At 36.0% G+C, this 17,066-nt stretch overlaps 2 protein-coding genes across 2 annotated transcripts; both read right to left on the bottom strand.

Annotated features, from left to right (window-relative positions):
* Window positions 1-2,269: 2,269 nt before the first annotated feature.
* Window positions 2,270-4,951, bottom strand: LOC143635483 (tryptophan synthase beta chain 1-like). Its single transcript, XM_077103308.1, has 5 exons — window positions 4,568-4,951; window positions 3,734-4,090; window positions 2,893-3,329; window positions 2,722-2,816; window positions 2,270-2,525 (listed from the first exon to the last, which is right to left on the bottom strand). The coding sequence occupies exons 1-5, from the start codon at window positions 4,826-4,828 to the stop codon at window positions 2,449-2,451; spliced, it is 1,227 nt and encodes a 408-aa protein (XP_076959423.1). The 5' UTR covers window positions 4,829-4,951; the 3' UTR covers window positions 2,270-2,448.
* A 6,801-nt stretch (window positions 4,952-11,752) lies between these two features.
* Window positions 11,753-17,066, bottom strand: LOC143635484 (polyadenylation and cleavage factor homolog 4-like). Its single transcript, XM_077103309.1, has 6 exons — window positions 16,654-17,066; window positions 14,871-14,972; window positions 13,893-14,783; window positions 13,193-13,816; window positions 12,566-13,117; window positions 11,753-12,029 (listed from the first exon to the last, which is right to left on the bottom strand). Exons 1-6 carry the CDS (start codon window positions 16,933-16,935, stop codon window positions 12,000-12,002), a joined length of 2,481 nt encoding a protein of 826 aa, XP_076959424.1. The 5' UTR covers window positions 16,936-17,066; the 3' UTR covers window positions 11,753-11,999.

Genomic DNA, 17,066 nt, shown 5'->3' on the forward strand with positions numbered 1-17,066 from the left:
TTGAAAGATACAAGGCACATTTGGTTGCAGTAGGATTTACACAATTAGAAGGTATAGATTACCACGAAACCTTGGCTCCGATAGCAAAACTGGTGACTGTTTGAACACTTTTGACTATGGTTGTTAAAAAGGGGTGGAACATCCATCAACTTGATGTGAATAATGTCATTCTACATGAAGATCTACACGAGGATGTCTGCATGAAGACACTTCAAGGATTTGGTAAACGAGATGACGATAGATTTTGCAAACACAAGAAATCACTCCATGGGCTCAAAAAAGCATCACGGAATTGGTATTAAAAAATTATCACTTCCTTGCTTGAAATTGGTTTTAAACAAACCGGAGCGCGCTGATCCTTCTCTATTTATTTTTAAAGAACAAGATGTGTTTGTTGTTGCACTTATTTACTTCGATGACGTAATCATCATGGGTAACTCAAACAAATTAAAAAAAAAACAAATGTTTTCCTTGAAACAAATTCAGTATCAAGGACATTGGGACACTGAAATACTTTCTTGGCATCGAAGTGGCTCAAACAACCGAAGGCTTGATACTAAGTCAACGAAAATACATCCTCGATATTCTCGAAGACACCAAGCCTGTTTCTGATGGAGCAAAACTTAAAGTTGAATAAGTGCGAGGACGAACAACGAGTTGATCGGCCAACAAAATACCGGAGACTAGTTGGAAGATTACTTTACCCCATGCCACGATACCCGACATCACCTTCGCCGTGAATGTCTTGAGTCAGTTTGTATGTGACCCAAGAGAAAGCCACATGGAGGTTGCTAATCGTACTCTTCGTTACCTCAAAACTACTATGGGGCAAGGTATTCTTCTTCCTAAGGCAGGTGGAACTAACCTCACGTTTACAGTGATTTGGATTGGTTAGGGTGCCCGTTCACAAGGAGGTCAAGGAACGGTTATGTGCTCCTATTGGGTAGGGCTCCCGTGCCATGGAATTCAAAAAAGCAGTCAGTGGTCTCACGATCATCGGCCGAAGCCGAATATCAAGCTATGGCAACTGATGTTAGTGAGGCACTTTGGATGAGATGGCTCCTGAAGGAGCTTGGCACTCCACCAGATTGGCTCACATAGGTGTTTTGTGACAACCAAGCGCCACGACATATAGCATCCGGTCTATCATGACGATACAAAGTTTGTCGAAATGGACTATTATTTTGTCATGGAACGGGTCGAGTCAAAGGAGATCCAAACCATGGAAATTGCTACAAACATGCAGGTTGTGGATATCCTCACAAAGCCTTTGGGAACACAATTACTTCATATATTACTTGACAAGTTGGGCATTCGTATTCGAATCTTCACGCTCCAACTTGAGGGGGAGTAACGGATATTATGGCTTATTTACGAAAGATGATTTACTTATTTTCAGATGATTTATTTCTTTTATTTTCTTACCTTCATCTGCTCCTTTTAGTTTGCCTTAATTTAAGGTCTTTTGTTTTTAGCTCCCTTGTATTCATAGGGATGATCTCGGGTGTAATCAATATATATGAATAATATCAATATACGAATCCATCTTCTTTGATTACCTCTTTTGCCATAATAATTTTATTAGATCCTCCGGAGATAAATGTGACAAGTCTTTCTCGAGGGAAACAAAACCACTATGGATTTGTAGTTCGTCTCTAAAGTACCCGAGCAAATGATTAATTTTCACGTTCAAGTGCACTTTGACATTGGGATTCATTGTCATAGAGGTAGATAATTAGGAGTGCCAGGTTAGCCTTTGGCGCTATCTCTATTGATCGGGCGAACCGGTTCATCCAGGGGACCAAGACATGAACTCGTTGTCAGTGTTGTTTAAATTTATTTGGGTGCAAGCATCCGAGTGGCACTGAGAAGAATTGGGTTCGTTGGTGAGCTAGCTGATGTTTTCTACCGTTTAGATGATCGACCGACGCGCATCTAATGGTACTAGATGCCACTTTGACGATTTCCTTAGCAACTAGGAAGATTTATCCATAAGTGCTTTTGGTCAAGGTTTTGGATGATGATTGTCTTTCTAATTAATAAGGATTCAAGTCATATGGTTGTTAAAAATGTGTAATATTATTAACCTGAAGTGTTTGTGACTTGTGAGTTCTCATTTCAATACTAAAAATGGACGTCTAGTTTCTAGAAATGGGTTGTTGGGAAAAAATGGGTTTCAATTTTCAAACTAGCAAGTTTCATATTAGGCCTTTAAATTTAATGTTTTTGTTTGGAACATAAGATAACTTTTATTTCTACGATCGTGTTCGATCAGCTTGGATCTAGTATTTATACACACATTTTTTACGCTACTATACTCTATATACACATATATACATATCAAATTTCATCGACAAGAATGTTGTTTACAACTGTAGTGGCATCGTCGTACCCGTTGCCACTACAATTAACTACAACTTTCGTCCCATTAGGCAGCGTAGGGCAAAGCTATTCAAGATATGCAAAGGCATGCGATGCCTCCAATGCTGGAACTATCCCTTCTAGACGACACAGTCTTTTGTATGCTGCATTTCATCAAAACAAAGATTATAAGGTTCACGCACTACAAGAAAGATGATAATGCAACTAAGCATAATTTGTCTATTGTTAATATAATTACTATAGTTATTTGTACGATTCTTACATTACAATTGTTTGTATTTCATCCTAACACCGTGATTTTCTACCACTTAGGTATTAGTGTTTGCTATATATGCTTACCACCAAGAGCTTCTTTATCAGTAACTGTGTAACACTCAATTCTGCCAGCATCTTTTAGAAAACTTAGTTCTGGGCTTACTCCTGGAAACTCCAAACTGCCAAATCAACATATTAATATTAAGGATCTCATAAGAGTGAGCAACAATTATGAAAGCCAATACTAATACTCACCCACTAGCAATAGATTTTGTTGTTGTGATTTGGCCTTCCCCATCTTGTAGCAAATAACACATGGCTCCATGATAAACACCAACTTCACCTCTTACAAGACTTGCCGAATGTAACTCATCGGTGTCAGATCCGACTCCACCACCCTCAACTCCAATCATTCGTACGTTTTTGTCACCGATAAATTCATGGAATAGACTTAATGCATTGCAACCGGTTCCTACACAAGCAACCAAAACATCTAGAATCCCACCCCACTTATCCATTGCCTGTCTCCTTGTTTCTTTTCCAATCACCGAATTGAATTCACGAACCATGGTCGGGATTGGGTGTGGACCCACAGCCGTCCCGGCTAGGTAGTAGCATGTTTGTAGGTTTTCTATCCATCCCCTAGTTGATTCTGAGGCTGCTGCCTGAAAACCTCCATCAACAGGCTTAACCTATATATACAAAGAGTCAATATAGTATCAATTATTTCCTTCAATTTGGATATTTATTGGAGAAAAAAAAAAGAAGAAGACAAGTGTATTAAACATTGATTTGTTGTTAAAGAAATGAAAATGACATTTTCTTAATTATATTTTCCATCCTAAATTTATTTTGTGGTTGAATTTGCATTAATAGTTTGGAATTGTTTTTTCTTGATTTTCAACTAATATCTTACTTATAAAGAAAGGTCCTTTTTAACCTTTCAGCTCTTCAAATATATGTTTTATACTCTTAGTTTGTATCCATGTTATATTTAATGATTAAAATAAAAATATAAACAAATTTACATGTAAATACAAAGATTTCATGGGAAACTTCACTTTTTGATAAATACTAATTTGGGAAACAAAAGTACCTGAGCTCCAAGCAACTCCATGAGTTGCACATTTGAGGGTTTTCTCAGCATATCTTTGGTTCCAATATAAACAGTACAATCTAGAGAAAACTTGGCACATACAGCGGCAGCTGCAACACCATGGTGACCGGCACTTGTTGCGGTTATAACACTCTTTTGGCCCATCCGTTTTACCAAAATGGCTTGTGCAACAACATTGTTCATCTTGTATGATCCTCCATGGCTCAAATCCTCTCTTTTAATATAAATTTCAGGACCTTCCCCATTGATGTTCTTGTAGTGATTGGTGAGCTTTTCGGCATAGTAAAGAGGCGTTTCACGTCCTACATAATCCCTCATTGCAATTGCTAACTCCATCTATACATGTTTTTATTTTTTTAAGATCAAGAAATCAATCAATATAACGAAAAAGAAATATAAGTAACGTTTTAGATCCATGGATGGCTTGTGAGACAACGAAAACAAGTTAGAGCTTTAGACACACACTTAATTAAGGTCTCCAAGTACAAAAAAACATTATATATAGATATATTATAATGAGTAAAGTAAACTCAAAGTAATGTATAGGTGTGGTGGTAGGCTTGATTGTTACTAATTATAGGTTATGAGTTAAAAGCTTTTAATAAGCAAAAAAAAATTCTTTAACAATTGTCATGAAAAGGCCACAAAAATCTTGTTTCAATTTAGGCATTCACACTCGTTGAGCCGGCCATGTCTATTTCTATATTTTGTTTTATAGTTGAACATGCACGCTCACATTCTTAACTATGTATCAACTTTTACATCGAAATAGAAGGCAAATGGATGTATGTGAAGAAACATTTTGCAACCAACCTTAAACTCGTGATCAAGCAAAACTGAATTAAACTCGGCTTCAAGTTCTGCCAACGGAGACACGAGGACTTTGGCTACAAATTTTCCTCCAAAGCTTCCAAACTTCCCGACAATTGGAGCTTTTTCTAAGGAAACAGTATTACTTAATGTCTTTGAACTATATTTACTTATGTAATTTAGGTTTGTGTTGAGAGTTGGTGATACAATTGGTGCCACCTTTCCGACACAAGGAAGAGTGAGGTTTGTGTAATTGCAAGCCATTTTTAGAGAAAATTAAAGTTATAATTGATATATGTGGTGAGTAGTGGCTAAGGTTTTAGAGGCATATCTAATATGCAATCCATAGAGGTAATTTTACACGTTTTAAAAAGGAAGGACCCTAGGACAGAGACTACAGCTAATGAAACACATGCGATATTGTCCTTTTCTATAATAAAAATGAAACCACACTTAATATTTTTTGGAAGTAGGTTGTAGAGGAAAGAGACTTAATTCTATCAATAGCAGGTGTCGTTTTTGGATTTCTTATTATTTTTAGACAGTCTGCTATAAGTAGGCCAACTTGACAAGCTCAATTGGGTTGCAAGTAGTTTTTCATAATTAAACTTAACCAGTTTTCATTAAGGTATATGGAGTTCGTTTGTCACCCAATCTAACTTGTTGTGTTCGCTTATAGGGCTAGTGAATCGCCTACACGTACAAGAGGTTAAAAATAATAAAAAGTACAAAGTTTTGCTCCTAATCCACTTACTAATGCAAAAAATATATATATGTGTCCGTTTTATTAGAGAGAATATATTATCAAAGTTTAAAGTTTACGGTGTTTTCATTATTCTATATGAAATTAGAGCCTTCTTCTTTCCCTTCTTCTTCTCATCTTGCCTTGGGGACACTTGTACACACATATACTAGTTTTTCTATACTTTTCACCATGACAAGGATGAAAGGACGTGCTTTAAGTGTTTGCCGGTTTACCACAATACAGTTGTCGCAAAGCTTCTCTCATGTCCCTTATTCTACGCCGGTTACTAGTTACCACTCCTGACTCCCTTCCCTGAATTGTCGTCCCCCTCAATACATAAACTCTAATCGACCTCTTCTCCTAAACTCTAATGACCATCAATTTATTCCCGGAAAACGCCGACGGTAGCACATGATCTTACTAGTAGAGTGGGACGAAGCAGAGAATGAGGTTTGGGGATTGTGACGAATTAAGCAGTCAACATTCTCCTGGTATGTGTTATACGCGGCTCTCTGAAAAGCCGCAAACCAACCTTCTCTAAAGATTTGTCTAGATTATATTCATGCATTGTATAATTACCACAATCAAAATACAAACAAGCTGATGTTAAAATCGGCGCCCCCTTCCCCGCTTCCTATTGTAAAGAAGGCCCTATTCGTAAGGATGTGACCATAGTTGAAATCATCCCTTCATTTTCAAAGTTATATTCTTTATTAATGAAGTAATTTAGATAACTGTTTTTTCATGGTACGTTATTTGAATATTATATTAGTCTTTAAGTAGTTCATTTATGTATTGTTTACGCAGAGTACATACACAAAACGATTAAGGCTTTCTAAGTGATTCTATATCTTGATATATTTTCAATTAACTCAATTGCTTTGATATATTTGTGTGATTTATTTATGTAAAATTTATGTAGATCCTATGGACGGATCAAACAACTAGTGTTCTTGGATCAATAGCTCACAACTAGCTAGCGGAAATCACTAGTTGAGAACCGAGATCTCGGATCTTGTTCGGTTTGGTCATTACCCAAAGAGGAAAGGTTAAGAGGGAGAGGAGAATAAGATTGTTGTGAGAGAATATGTGAGAGAGTATGTGAGAGAATAAGATTGTTTTTAAAAATGTTTGTTTGCATCTGTATGCTTGCACTATATACAGTGCAAGCTATACCATGATTGACTTTCATATATAATGGCCAATGGGCTTTTGTTTACAAGGCTTTGGGTCCAAACATACAATAAGAAAACCGACAAGCTAATTAGTATACATCGTTAATAGAACAAGTAAATACAAAAGACTAATGTACAAAACGGGACCTACAATTTGTATATACATTACTATATAAAGTTGTATAAGATATATGATATGACTGATTTGAAATGGAATGAATGCGCTGATGTGTGTTGGGTTGCTTCAATCATGGTCGTTGGCATATATTGTATGATGCTAGGCAGATAACATATGTATGGACTTTATGCTGAGCCATTTGATCATGAATCATGAGGAGGTAAGTTTTCTTGAAATCTAATTTGAAGTTTGATCATAATCATATAATTGGCCATATTTATGTGTACCCACAGCACTTCGACCATGAGGAAGAAGCTTGCAAACAAAGATAATTTGTCACTATGATATTAAACAACCTGTCCGGTATAAAACTAGTTCAAGATGATTAACCAACAACATAATTATATATAATTAACTTTCTCTTGCAGTATTTGTTTGCTAGTTTCTTGATCCCGAAAGTCACGGATTGCAAAAGTTTAAAAGTTTTCACTAAAACATTCTTCTAGGAATTAAATTTTTTTAAACAAGTGGTAATTAAGAGAAATCTTTAATGATTAATAAATCATGCACAATCTAATCGTGCATAGGTGGTCACTGTTTACATCGTTTTCACTACGAGACGGGCCCAACCTTTTTGTCATGAAATAAAATCGTACGGGCCTACTTCTTGAAAAGTGGTTCTACACCTGTCACCTGTACGTGACCTGTCTGGGCATACGACTTAAAATTATATACTCATTCGAGTTCTATATATTTTCTTTAGTGAAAAGTTGAAAACAACTAGACTTAGGTATGGGAAGTGTGTATACATACAAATTAAGTTTTATGTTTGATGATAACAACTTTTTAAGGACAAAAAGAATATTAAAATGGAAATCATCTTGGAAAAGGCATTCAAAACAATCTAAATACAAAAATTAAATTAAAATTAAAAAAATAATAAAATTAGATTTATAGTCATTTTATTCTTTATATTTCGCCATCTCAACTTAATTAGCTAAGTGGGACACTCAGAGCGGTGCTCCCGACTGGACCAATGGTCTTTAGGTGATTCTTTGAAGCTCACTCCGTTTACCCTTATGATCCACGTTTCTTGAAGGGTGTGTATATATCGATCATAAAGGAAATATTAATGAATTTGGTTCACGTGTTCTAACGATTTCAACTGAAACCTGAAAACCTACCGACACTTTCTCACATTCAATAACCGTTTAGAAAGAATAACTGAAGTCCAAGGCTTTTAGTCGTACTCTTTTGCTTTTTCAGTTTTCATCGACTACAACGCGTATATATTGATTGATATTTTATAAGTAAGTTCTAAAATTGGCTCAATATATGAGCTTCAGGAGATGATCATTAGTTCATTACCTATCACACTTTACTATTAAATGATATGAAACTAACCTAAAGCAATATACTGTATATATAACCAATAGAAGGCGTACACATATTGATGTGATTTAGCAAATAGTAACGTGCCATATTGCAAATTGTCAAAAAAATGCATGCATTTCTATTTTCTCTTGTCAATTCCAGGTAAAAGGAGGAGAGTGATGTCAATGTGTCTAACTAGTAAAAGTACATACATAAGAGATATTTTAAATAAAGATAAATATCTTATTCATTCAGTTAAATCAGGTATAGCATATTTTTATCAACAATTTATTTTAAAATAAATTAAATCGCCTACAAAATATTAACTAATAACTTATTATAACAAACAAATACTTTGTTAGTAACTAATTTATACAAACTAGAATTTGCGCTCGTGTGTTGCCGCGGAGCACGTTTTCTACATGAACAAAAAGCAAAGTGTTGGGAGACAACCAATTCTAGCTAGAAGTAGTTGCAATGTGATAAGTTATGAAATATTGTGTATATTCTCTATCCATGAAATCCTTGTGTGGAACAACTTATTTCGTGTTTGTTGAGAAATAAAATACAAACATAGAATGTATTAGCATGGGATCCATCTTCATAACCAATTTTTTTCATACCATAACCGTTCTTCGTTAGTCTTTAATACTTAAACGAACATTACCGATGAACCCATCTGTAAATCGTGGTTCAGTTTTTTAAAAGTGGCCATTCAAATTGGCATCCTTGGAATATTAAGTTTATCTTGCCACAATGTACTTAACTCCATTGATCTCAATTCCAATCTTGATCGAGGTGAAAATTTCTGCGTGCACACATCTTGAAATGGTTTTTGTTCCACCTCGATAATCCTTTTCAGCTTAATTATGTTATTATTTGTGGAAAGAACCTTTAGTAAAAAAAACTAATTAATCGTTGCAAGTTTAGAAGATATTAAAAATAGAAAAATGTTACATTTATTATTAGATCCTTCATTTTAGAGCCCAATACATATATACACCCACACGACATTATGATAAAGAAAACTTGCATTAGTATTTCCTTGCATAGACGTGATCTTCCAAGATACTATAAAAACAATTTTGTCATGATGCAATATTGTTTCTTTCACCGGAGAACAAAGACTCACCTATTCATGTTGTTGCACCTGCACTTGACAAAGTCTTACTTCTTGCACATGCTTCTATTAACCATCTATTCATTCTCACCTCAACTTACTTTTGGCTTTTAGTAGTGGGTATTCTGTCAGTGGTTTAATTACTTCAAGGTACGTAGCAATGGAGTTTTGTCATTAGATACTAACTGCAAAAATCTAACAAATGTATCAATAAAGTTCTAACCCTGCACATTTATATATAGTTACAACATTACAAATAAATAATGCAAGAAATTAATCCAAACCTAGACATGTTGTGCAACTTGAGAACTCAAACCACTAGTAGTTGAATCCATGCCAATTAATTAACTCTCCTAGACATGTCTGAATATTTAACCATATTATTGATTTTGTGTTTCAAAACTTAAAACTGATAATCAAATATATTTTCATTAAGTTGTGTCAATTATTCGGACTAAGTTCTGATGTTCAACATAGCCAATCATTAAGTCTTTTGGTTTACATATATTAACAAGGAGTTGTCCAAATAAGTTTATCAGTTTTCTAACTTGCTTCAAAACCCGAACCCTGGAGTTTGGTTATTTTCATATTATTGTTTTACAAACTACTTATCTAAACCGCTTGACATCGTCTGTCCACTTTAATTACATAATAATAAAAATATGAGTTTTGCTTGCATTTTCCACTGATTTCCTGTGGAAACGACTTTACTTACTCGTACTAGTTACAGGTATCTAAGCTTATAAATACTTGTTTTTTATTAGAGCACGACATCTACATCAATTAACTTTAAAATTTTGTCTATAAGTAGGAGGTTCGGGCTTTGCATTTTTGCATCCCAAAACTCATTCTCTCACTCACACCTTTAGTCTCGGGAATCATGCCCAATTCCCGACGATCCGACGGGTTTGTTTCTCGAAGTACGTGCAAGTTTCGACGTGTTTTCTCTTAAATGCCCGACGACTAGTAGGAGTTCCACCAGCTTAAAGCCTAGGCATTTCATTCAAAAGTACCTTCATAAGGTACGTAGGGGTTCTGCCTAAATATTTTTATTGGCTTAGATCCTAGTCGGAGGGTATAACCATACATTGATGATCAAACATAAAGTTAAATATGATTTTTTTCATAAGCTGAGGGTATAGTTAAAATATTGTTTCTTATAATTTCATGAAATGAAGTTTATTACGCAAAATATATAATCAAATTGACGTTTCTTCTAGAAGAAGAAACCTAGCATATGTGTTTATTCATAAAGAAGAAACGTACCACATAAATGATAAATATACAAAAAGAACGAAAGGTTCAAATGTTTTATATAAAAAAAATGATTTATCAAGATAAAAATTATGCAAAACAGACTAAAAGTTTAAAGCTAGATTATTTGAGCTAGATATTTATACAATGTTATTCTCGTACTATAGATTTGGGGTAACTTCAGAGCATAAAGTAGTGAGAGCGTTGATTCAAAACAAAGGTGAATACGCTCATATCTATAAAACTCTTTAATCGAGTCATTTACCCAGAAACCAAAGTTTGCATCGATAATGTATCCTTAAAACCATAGTATTTGTTGGCATTCAGGCTACTTATACTTGTGTTTGAATTCTTACATATGTGGGCAGAGGGTATGCATACCTCACCACGTGTAGTACCAGGTCCCTGTCTCGTTGAGCTAGTCTACAGGGCTATAATGACTGGACTAATGTGATATAATTGGTACTCTAGTCTAGAGGGTCACTGATTGTTTCGAGTATGAACTAAAGGTTTTAATAAATGTTTTAAAGTCAGCATGTTCCCAAGCATGTGTTGCTGACGTATATAAGATATAACTGAAATTCTGTATATAAGTTACTAATTAACAATTTGATATATTTGAAGTAAAATATTTCACATAAGTAACTATATTATATGTTTTTTTACTTCAAATATGAGGAAGTAAGAGAAGCGTGAAAAGGAATATTAACCTCACAAACTTGTAACAATGGATGCAAGGGATAAGTATACTTGAAAAGCATAAAGTACTTTATAAGTTTCACTTAAACTTTGAATGAATAAAATATACTAGAGATTTTGATTTTAATAAATGTTAAAGATGTAAATTTTAAGTGCTCCATGAAATTTTAGTATAGTGAAATTATTTGAACATCTTTTTAAGTAATCTAGCATGAGTATTTTTATTAGTTTGTAAAAACTTATATAGACGGTGAACCAAAATGACTAAAAACTAAAACCACAAAAACTAGAAAAAGAAAAGACAAAACAAAACAAAACTAATGAACTAAAATGGTTATTTTGGCAAAACCATATGAAGTTAAAATAGTAATCTACTCAAAAGCAAATATCACTTTTACCATAAATAATAAGTTTTTCAGATATATATATCACCCATTATAAGTAACAAAACATTTAAATTGCATGTTTTAAAAGTATCAAATGAACAAAGCTGGAAATACAGTTAACTGCTCTAACAATCAATATAAGTCGAAATATGCTGAGCTCGGGTTTGACCAGGGTTCTTCAACAAAAGTTTCATCAATGTATGCAGTTTTATCACTTATCTGCAATGTAATCCTCCCTGCAAATAACAGTTGGCAACAAAAACATACATCTAATTAAAAAAGACCTATAGCATGCATCCAATCTTAAATTTTTTTTTGTGAATTATGGTACGGGTAGGTCTTAAGAATCAAGAATCCGGCCATGGAAAGATGAAACTAGAAAAAAAAAACGGAAAGGGGTAGTTCAGTCATTTTGATGCAGGGGATATCCATATCAATTTAATCCAACTATACATGTACAAGACTGCCACTGCATACATTCGAGCAGATGTAAGAACAAAGAGTAAAATGAAGAAACTCGTTTCTAGGTTACAGAAATGGACCTAAAAGCCGAAATCAGCTCAGCTAACTACGCATCCTCTCTTCGGTAAATGCCTGAAAATCACAACAAAAAAATGACAACCTTTTAGTAGACATTTCTTTATCACTTCATATAATTTATATTTTATTTTATATGTGGCGTTTAATACCTGTTTACCAGAACCATATACCCGAAAAGATTAATTTTTTTTATTTATTTACCTTTTATTTTATCTTCTAACTGTCTATTTGTCTTTTAAAAACGTACGTCTACGAAATCGTTTCTTTAAATTATCGCAGCTAAATATTTTCATAGGCAGTGTTTTTGTACCTCGCACAAGATTAAATCTTTAACTTTTTATTAACTCTTCACCCTAATTCATGATTACATGGTGTTATCTAAAACAAACAATATTATAGTTACCCCCGTCTTTTGGTTATACCCTTTTTGTACACGAAACCAATTAAACAACAAATCAGAAAAGGTAACTTAACCTCACCTATTTAATTTGAAACACAATTAACTAATTTACATATAAAAAAATATAATTTACATAACTAGTAGAAGGATCTATATATATCCAATAAATGCAAGCAAAACAATTACATACCCGTCCATTATTGGCGGAATCATCAGGAGGGTCCACAGTAGACTCAGACCTGCATTTAGCATGAACTATGGGGCCTAACTGAGATCTATCCATGCCTACAGTCGCTCCATATGGAGCATTCATGTACACAGCGCCTCTATACATCCACTCTTCTGTTTCATCACTGTAAAAATCATCAAACGGCTCTCCACAAAGCGCACAAACATTCTGATCCTCGTCAGCAGGAACCGCCATGTCATCATCATCTTTCTTTTCCACAACATTCTCAGAAGGAAGATTAAACCCTGGAACCGGATCAGTTCCCAACGCCTCTGCACTACTCAGCCACACATTAACATTAGCAAACCACTTCTGAGACGGTTTCTGCTTACGGTTTTTTGATACTCGGTTCTTAGTCACGTGCCAGTCCATATGATTACTATGCTCTTCTTGCAACTTGAACCGGAGCCCACATGTTTTGCATTGTCTGGGTAGAGCTTCGTATAAAGCTTTTATTGCTGACTCGTGGCGTGTCTTTAAAACATCAAGATCAAACTCGAGCCCAACCGAATCCTATACATATAATTACATAACTAAGAAAAACTTCCAAAAAATTACAACTTTTGTAATCTGATAAATGATGTGTACCTGTTCATGAGACGGTTTATTGAGTGAGAGAAAACCTTGAGCCATAAGAGAGCCTAATAAACCAGAAATTGCACCGCCAGCTGGAGGGGCAGAGGCGACTGATTGAAGGAGTTGAGGAACTGGAGGTGGGCCTGGGGGTAAAGGAGGTGGGCCTAAATGAAAAGGCATAGATGACTGCATGCCAGAAACTGGATGCAATGAAGCACCGACAGATGGGTCAAATCTTTGAGGGGTGTACCCACGAATCATGGGTCGGGTTACTAAATGAGACGGGTTATAACCTAATGTAGGCGGTATCATATTTGGTCTAATTTCTTGAGGTAGTGATAACTGTGGTGGGAACCTAGTGTTCTGCACCGGGATTTGCTGACTGGATTCTCTCCTTTCACTAAAAGTGTCGTTAACTTGTTTTTGATATGGGTGAGACGGCATTTGCAGATTTAGTGGGGCCCGCCAAGATGATGAAGATAAGTGGTGTGGTAGATTACTGCTACCTGGAAAGCTGTCAATGAGATGGGGCCTTTGACCATGAGAATTGTAGTGGTGTTGACCATGAGAAAGATTTAATGAATCTTGTAACTCGCTTTGATATCCAGGCATTTTCCGCTTTAATCCCCGATCAGCCTGCCAAAAAAAACAGATATTAATTTTCCATATAGATTATTGAAGAGGAACAGGTATATAAAAAATATACACTAACCAATGAAACTGCGGTGTTGGGGGTAACTGACGGAAGCAGCTCATGATTAGACCAATCACCTCTGCCAAAATCAGTCTTTGGAGGCATTGACCGGTCGACATGAAGAGGCTGACCTACTTTAGAGCTACCAGGTAACGAAACAGATGAAAACAAATCATTACCACGACCACGGTCTGCTAAAGTGGGACTCATTTCCCACTCAAATTCTTCTTCGTCAGAGTTCCGCCATGTCATCACACCAGGCTTACTACCTAACCCTAACCCATTTACAGTTAAGTTTTTCCCATGGTTAAGTTTTTGGCTCGTTGTTTTAATCCTTTCATCTGTCCCGTATGCACTAATCAGCGCTCTAGGTCTCTGAACATCAAATCCATTACTTACACCATGTGGTCTCCGCCAGTCACGTAGATCTTCATCGCCAGCTGTCATGACGCCTGTTCGATAATCATATCCGTGACGAGATGGGGATGCTCCTTCAACAACCCTTTTGGGAGAATCAACCATAGGATAATCATCAAGTGCTGGTGATGGGGGGCGTTTATGTCCGAGACTAAAAGGCGTATGGCCCACATGACTAGTTGACCCCATTGACTGAGCTCCAATATGTGAAGAGACCACATTCCTGCTATCAGATTCATACTCATCAAGAATCTTTGGAGCTGAAACTGCTCTTGCGTGCTGAATTTTCTCCAAATATTTAGGATTGACATGTATACCATGAGCAGGTCTTGGAGATTCAGAATCTCTTAAAGAAGAAGAAGGGGAAAACTGCAGTTGACTTTCAATCTTGCGAAGAACAGAAGCTGGAAACACGCTTGACCAAGTACCAAAAAGATGACGCATGGAAGGGCGTTGATTTGGGTGGACCTGCCTGTATGCCGCACAAAAGACCTAAAAATAATCATCAAAAAAACATCATAATTCTGAAACTGTAATGTGTTTAATACTGCAAATGTATAAATATTTTTTACCACTAACCTCAGGCAAACGAGCAGAAAAGTGCCTTACGTATTCCCTACCAATATTTTTAACAATACTATCCAGAAGATACAAAGAAGGAAGCTTTTGTTCAACAGGAACCTAGATGGCAGAGCAAACAAAATAAGGTCAAATAAACTTCAGAAAGCGCAAAACGTTCAAGCTTATGAAACAACAAAAAATAGTGACAGATGGAGAAGTAGGTGTAGTAAGCATCAAATGTTAAAGAGTTATAATGACACCATAAGAAACAAAAAACCAAACATTGCGAACTTAAGGTTTATGAAAGTGTAAGTTAACTTTGTCAAAACTCAAAAGCCCTTCGCCCCAAGGCCCTCAGGCGAGGCGCACAGATAGCGCCTCACTGCCATCCAGGCGATGAGGCGACTTTTGAGCGAGATTCTGGCCAGATTTTGGTCAGATTCCTTTGTTTTGCCAAAATCCTGAAAATTCTGGGCAAACTGGTCTAAAACATCCAAAAATTGCCCGGAAATAGCCTAAACTAGGGCTGTTCAAAAAGCTCGCGCTCGTAGCTCGCTCGATAAAAGCTCGAATAAAACTAGCTAAAAAACTTAATTTGAAATTATGTTAGCCAAGCTGGCTCATTTTTGTAACCGAACCGATCTCGACCTAGACTCGGCTCGTTTAACTTCAAGATCAACCTCGAGCCTAGCTGAGCTACTTCGTTTAATTTCGAGCTCAAGCTCAAACCCTCTCTGGCTCGACTCGTGAACAGCCCCTAAACCAGCCCTAAAACCTAAAACATGTCTAAAATCTCAAAAAATATTGTGTTTTATGTTATGCGCCTTGCTTATCTCAATCCCTCGCTTTTTAAGACCCTTGCACCTAGGCCCAAGGCTCAAACCTTTGCGCCCTTGCGATATTACAAACACATCGAAATTAGCATCCAAGACAACAACTTTCATTCTCCATTACTAACAGCAAACAATATCATGAGTATGCATACAATAATTTAATTAAGTTAGAAGCTTTATAACCCTAGACCTAATATAACATTCAAAAAACTTCAATTAACACAATTACCTCAATTATCCTAGCACAAATCACATCAGCAATCCCCTCACCATGTTCCCTCTGGTCTAAAACATCCAAAAAAGACCCAAAAACAGCCTAAACTAGCCCTTAAAAAACCTAAAACATGTCTAAAACCCCCCAAAAATGCTATGCCTATGTTATGTGCCTTGCTTAAAAGCCTTGCAAAGTTGCATCTAGGCCCAAGGCTCAACCTTTTCGCCTTGCAATGTTTCAAGCACATTGAAACAAACATCCAAGACAATAACTTTCATGCCTAAGAACTAACAGCAAACCATATCATGAGTATGCATACAATAATATAATAAAGTTAGAAACTTCATAAACTTAAAACATCTCTAAAACCCTAAAAAATGTTATCTTTATGTTATACGCCTTGCTTATCTCGCGCCCAAGGCTAGACCTTTGCGCCTATCAATATTACAAACACATCGAAACTACCAATAAGACAACAACTTTCATGCTTAATTACTAACAACAACTCGTATCATGAGTATGCATATAATAATTTAATAAAGTTAGAAACTTCAAAAACTTAAAACATGCCTAAACCTCCCCAAAAAATGATATCTTTATGTTATACGCCTTGCTTATCTCGCGCCCAAGGCTCGAACTTTGCGCCTTGCAATATTACAAACACATAATATGCATACAACAATTTAACAAAGTTTCAAACTTTATAACCCTAGACCCAATATAACATTTAATAAACTTCAATTAACACAATTACCTCAATAATCCGAGCACAAATCGCATCAGCAATACCTTCACCATGCTCCCTCTGTTCACCAGCAATAATCGTGAGATCAGTAATAATCGGCTTCGAATTAATAACCAATTCCGACAACACAGCTTCATAAAGCTCCACAATTTCTCCGGTACTAAGCACATCGTCATTTGGCCCAATTGAAACCCTAGCTTCGTCCTCTCGGTCCTTCAATAGAACCTTGAATCGGTCCAGAATCGGAGTTGATGACTTCGGATTGGTGGTGTTAGCCAACGGGTCGTCCATCGGGTCGGGTTGATTTGAATTGGGGGTGTGGAATTAGGGTTAGGGTTTTGAAGGTGATTTGAGGAGTGTTTTCATAATAATGTCTTGAAAGTGTTGCAGGGGAGATGCGGTTTGCAGAGGGAAGATGAATG

This window comes from Bidens hawaiensis, unplaced genomic scaffold, assembly GCF_021521415.1.
Source record: "Bidens hawaiensis isolate Kalapana, Puna unplaced genomic scaffold, B.hawaiensis_p1.1 tig00007515_1, whole genome shotgun sequence".
Classification (NCBI taxonomy): Eukaryota; Viridiplantae; Streptophyta; class Magnoliopsida; order Asterales; family Asteraceae; genus Bidens; species Bidens hawaiensis.

Bases quoted from the DNA above. Each gene is read 5' to 3' on its own strand.
- LOC143635483 (XM_077103308.1), bottom strand. From the start codon at position 4,828: ATGGCTTGCAATTACACAAACCTCACTCTTCCTTGTGTCGGAAAGGTG. The intron at 4,091-4,567 runs GTTGGTTGCAAA...AAACATGTATAG, and splicing joins TGCTTGATCACGAGTTTAAG to ATGGAGTTAGCAATTGCAAT. The intron at 2,526-2,721 runs GTAAGCATATAT...GATGAAATGCAG, and splicing joins TGATAAAGAAGCTCTTGGTG to CATACAAAAGACTGTGTCGT.
- LOC143635484 (XM_077103309.1), bottom strand. From the start codon at position 16,935: ATGGACGACCCGTTGGCTAACACCACCAATCCGAAGTCATCAACTCCG. The intron at 14,973-16,653 runs GTAATTGTGTTA...TCTGCCATCTAG, and splicing joins TTTGTGCTCGGATTATTGAG to GTTCCTGTTGAACAAAAGCT. The intron at 13,118-13,192 runs GTACACATCATT...TTATATGTATAG, and splicing joins ATAAACCGTCTCATGAACAG to GATTCGGTTGGGCTCGAGTT.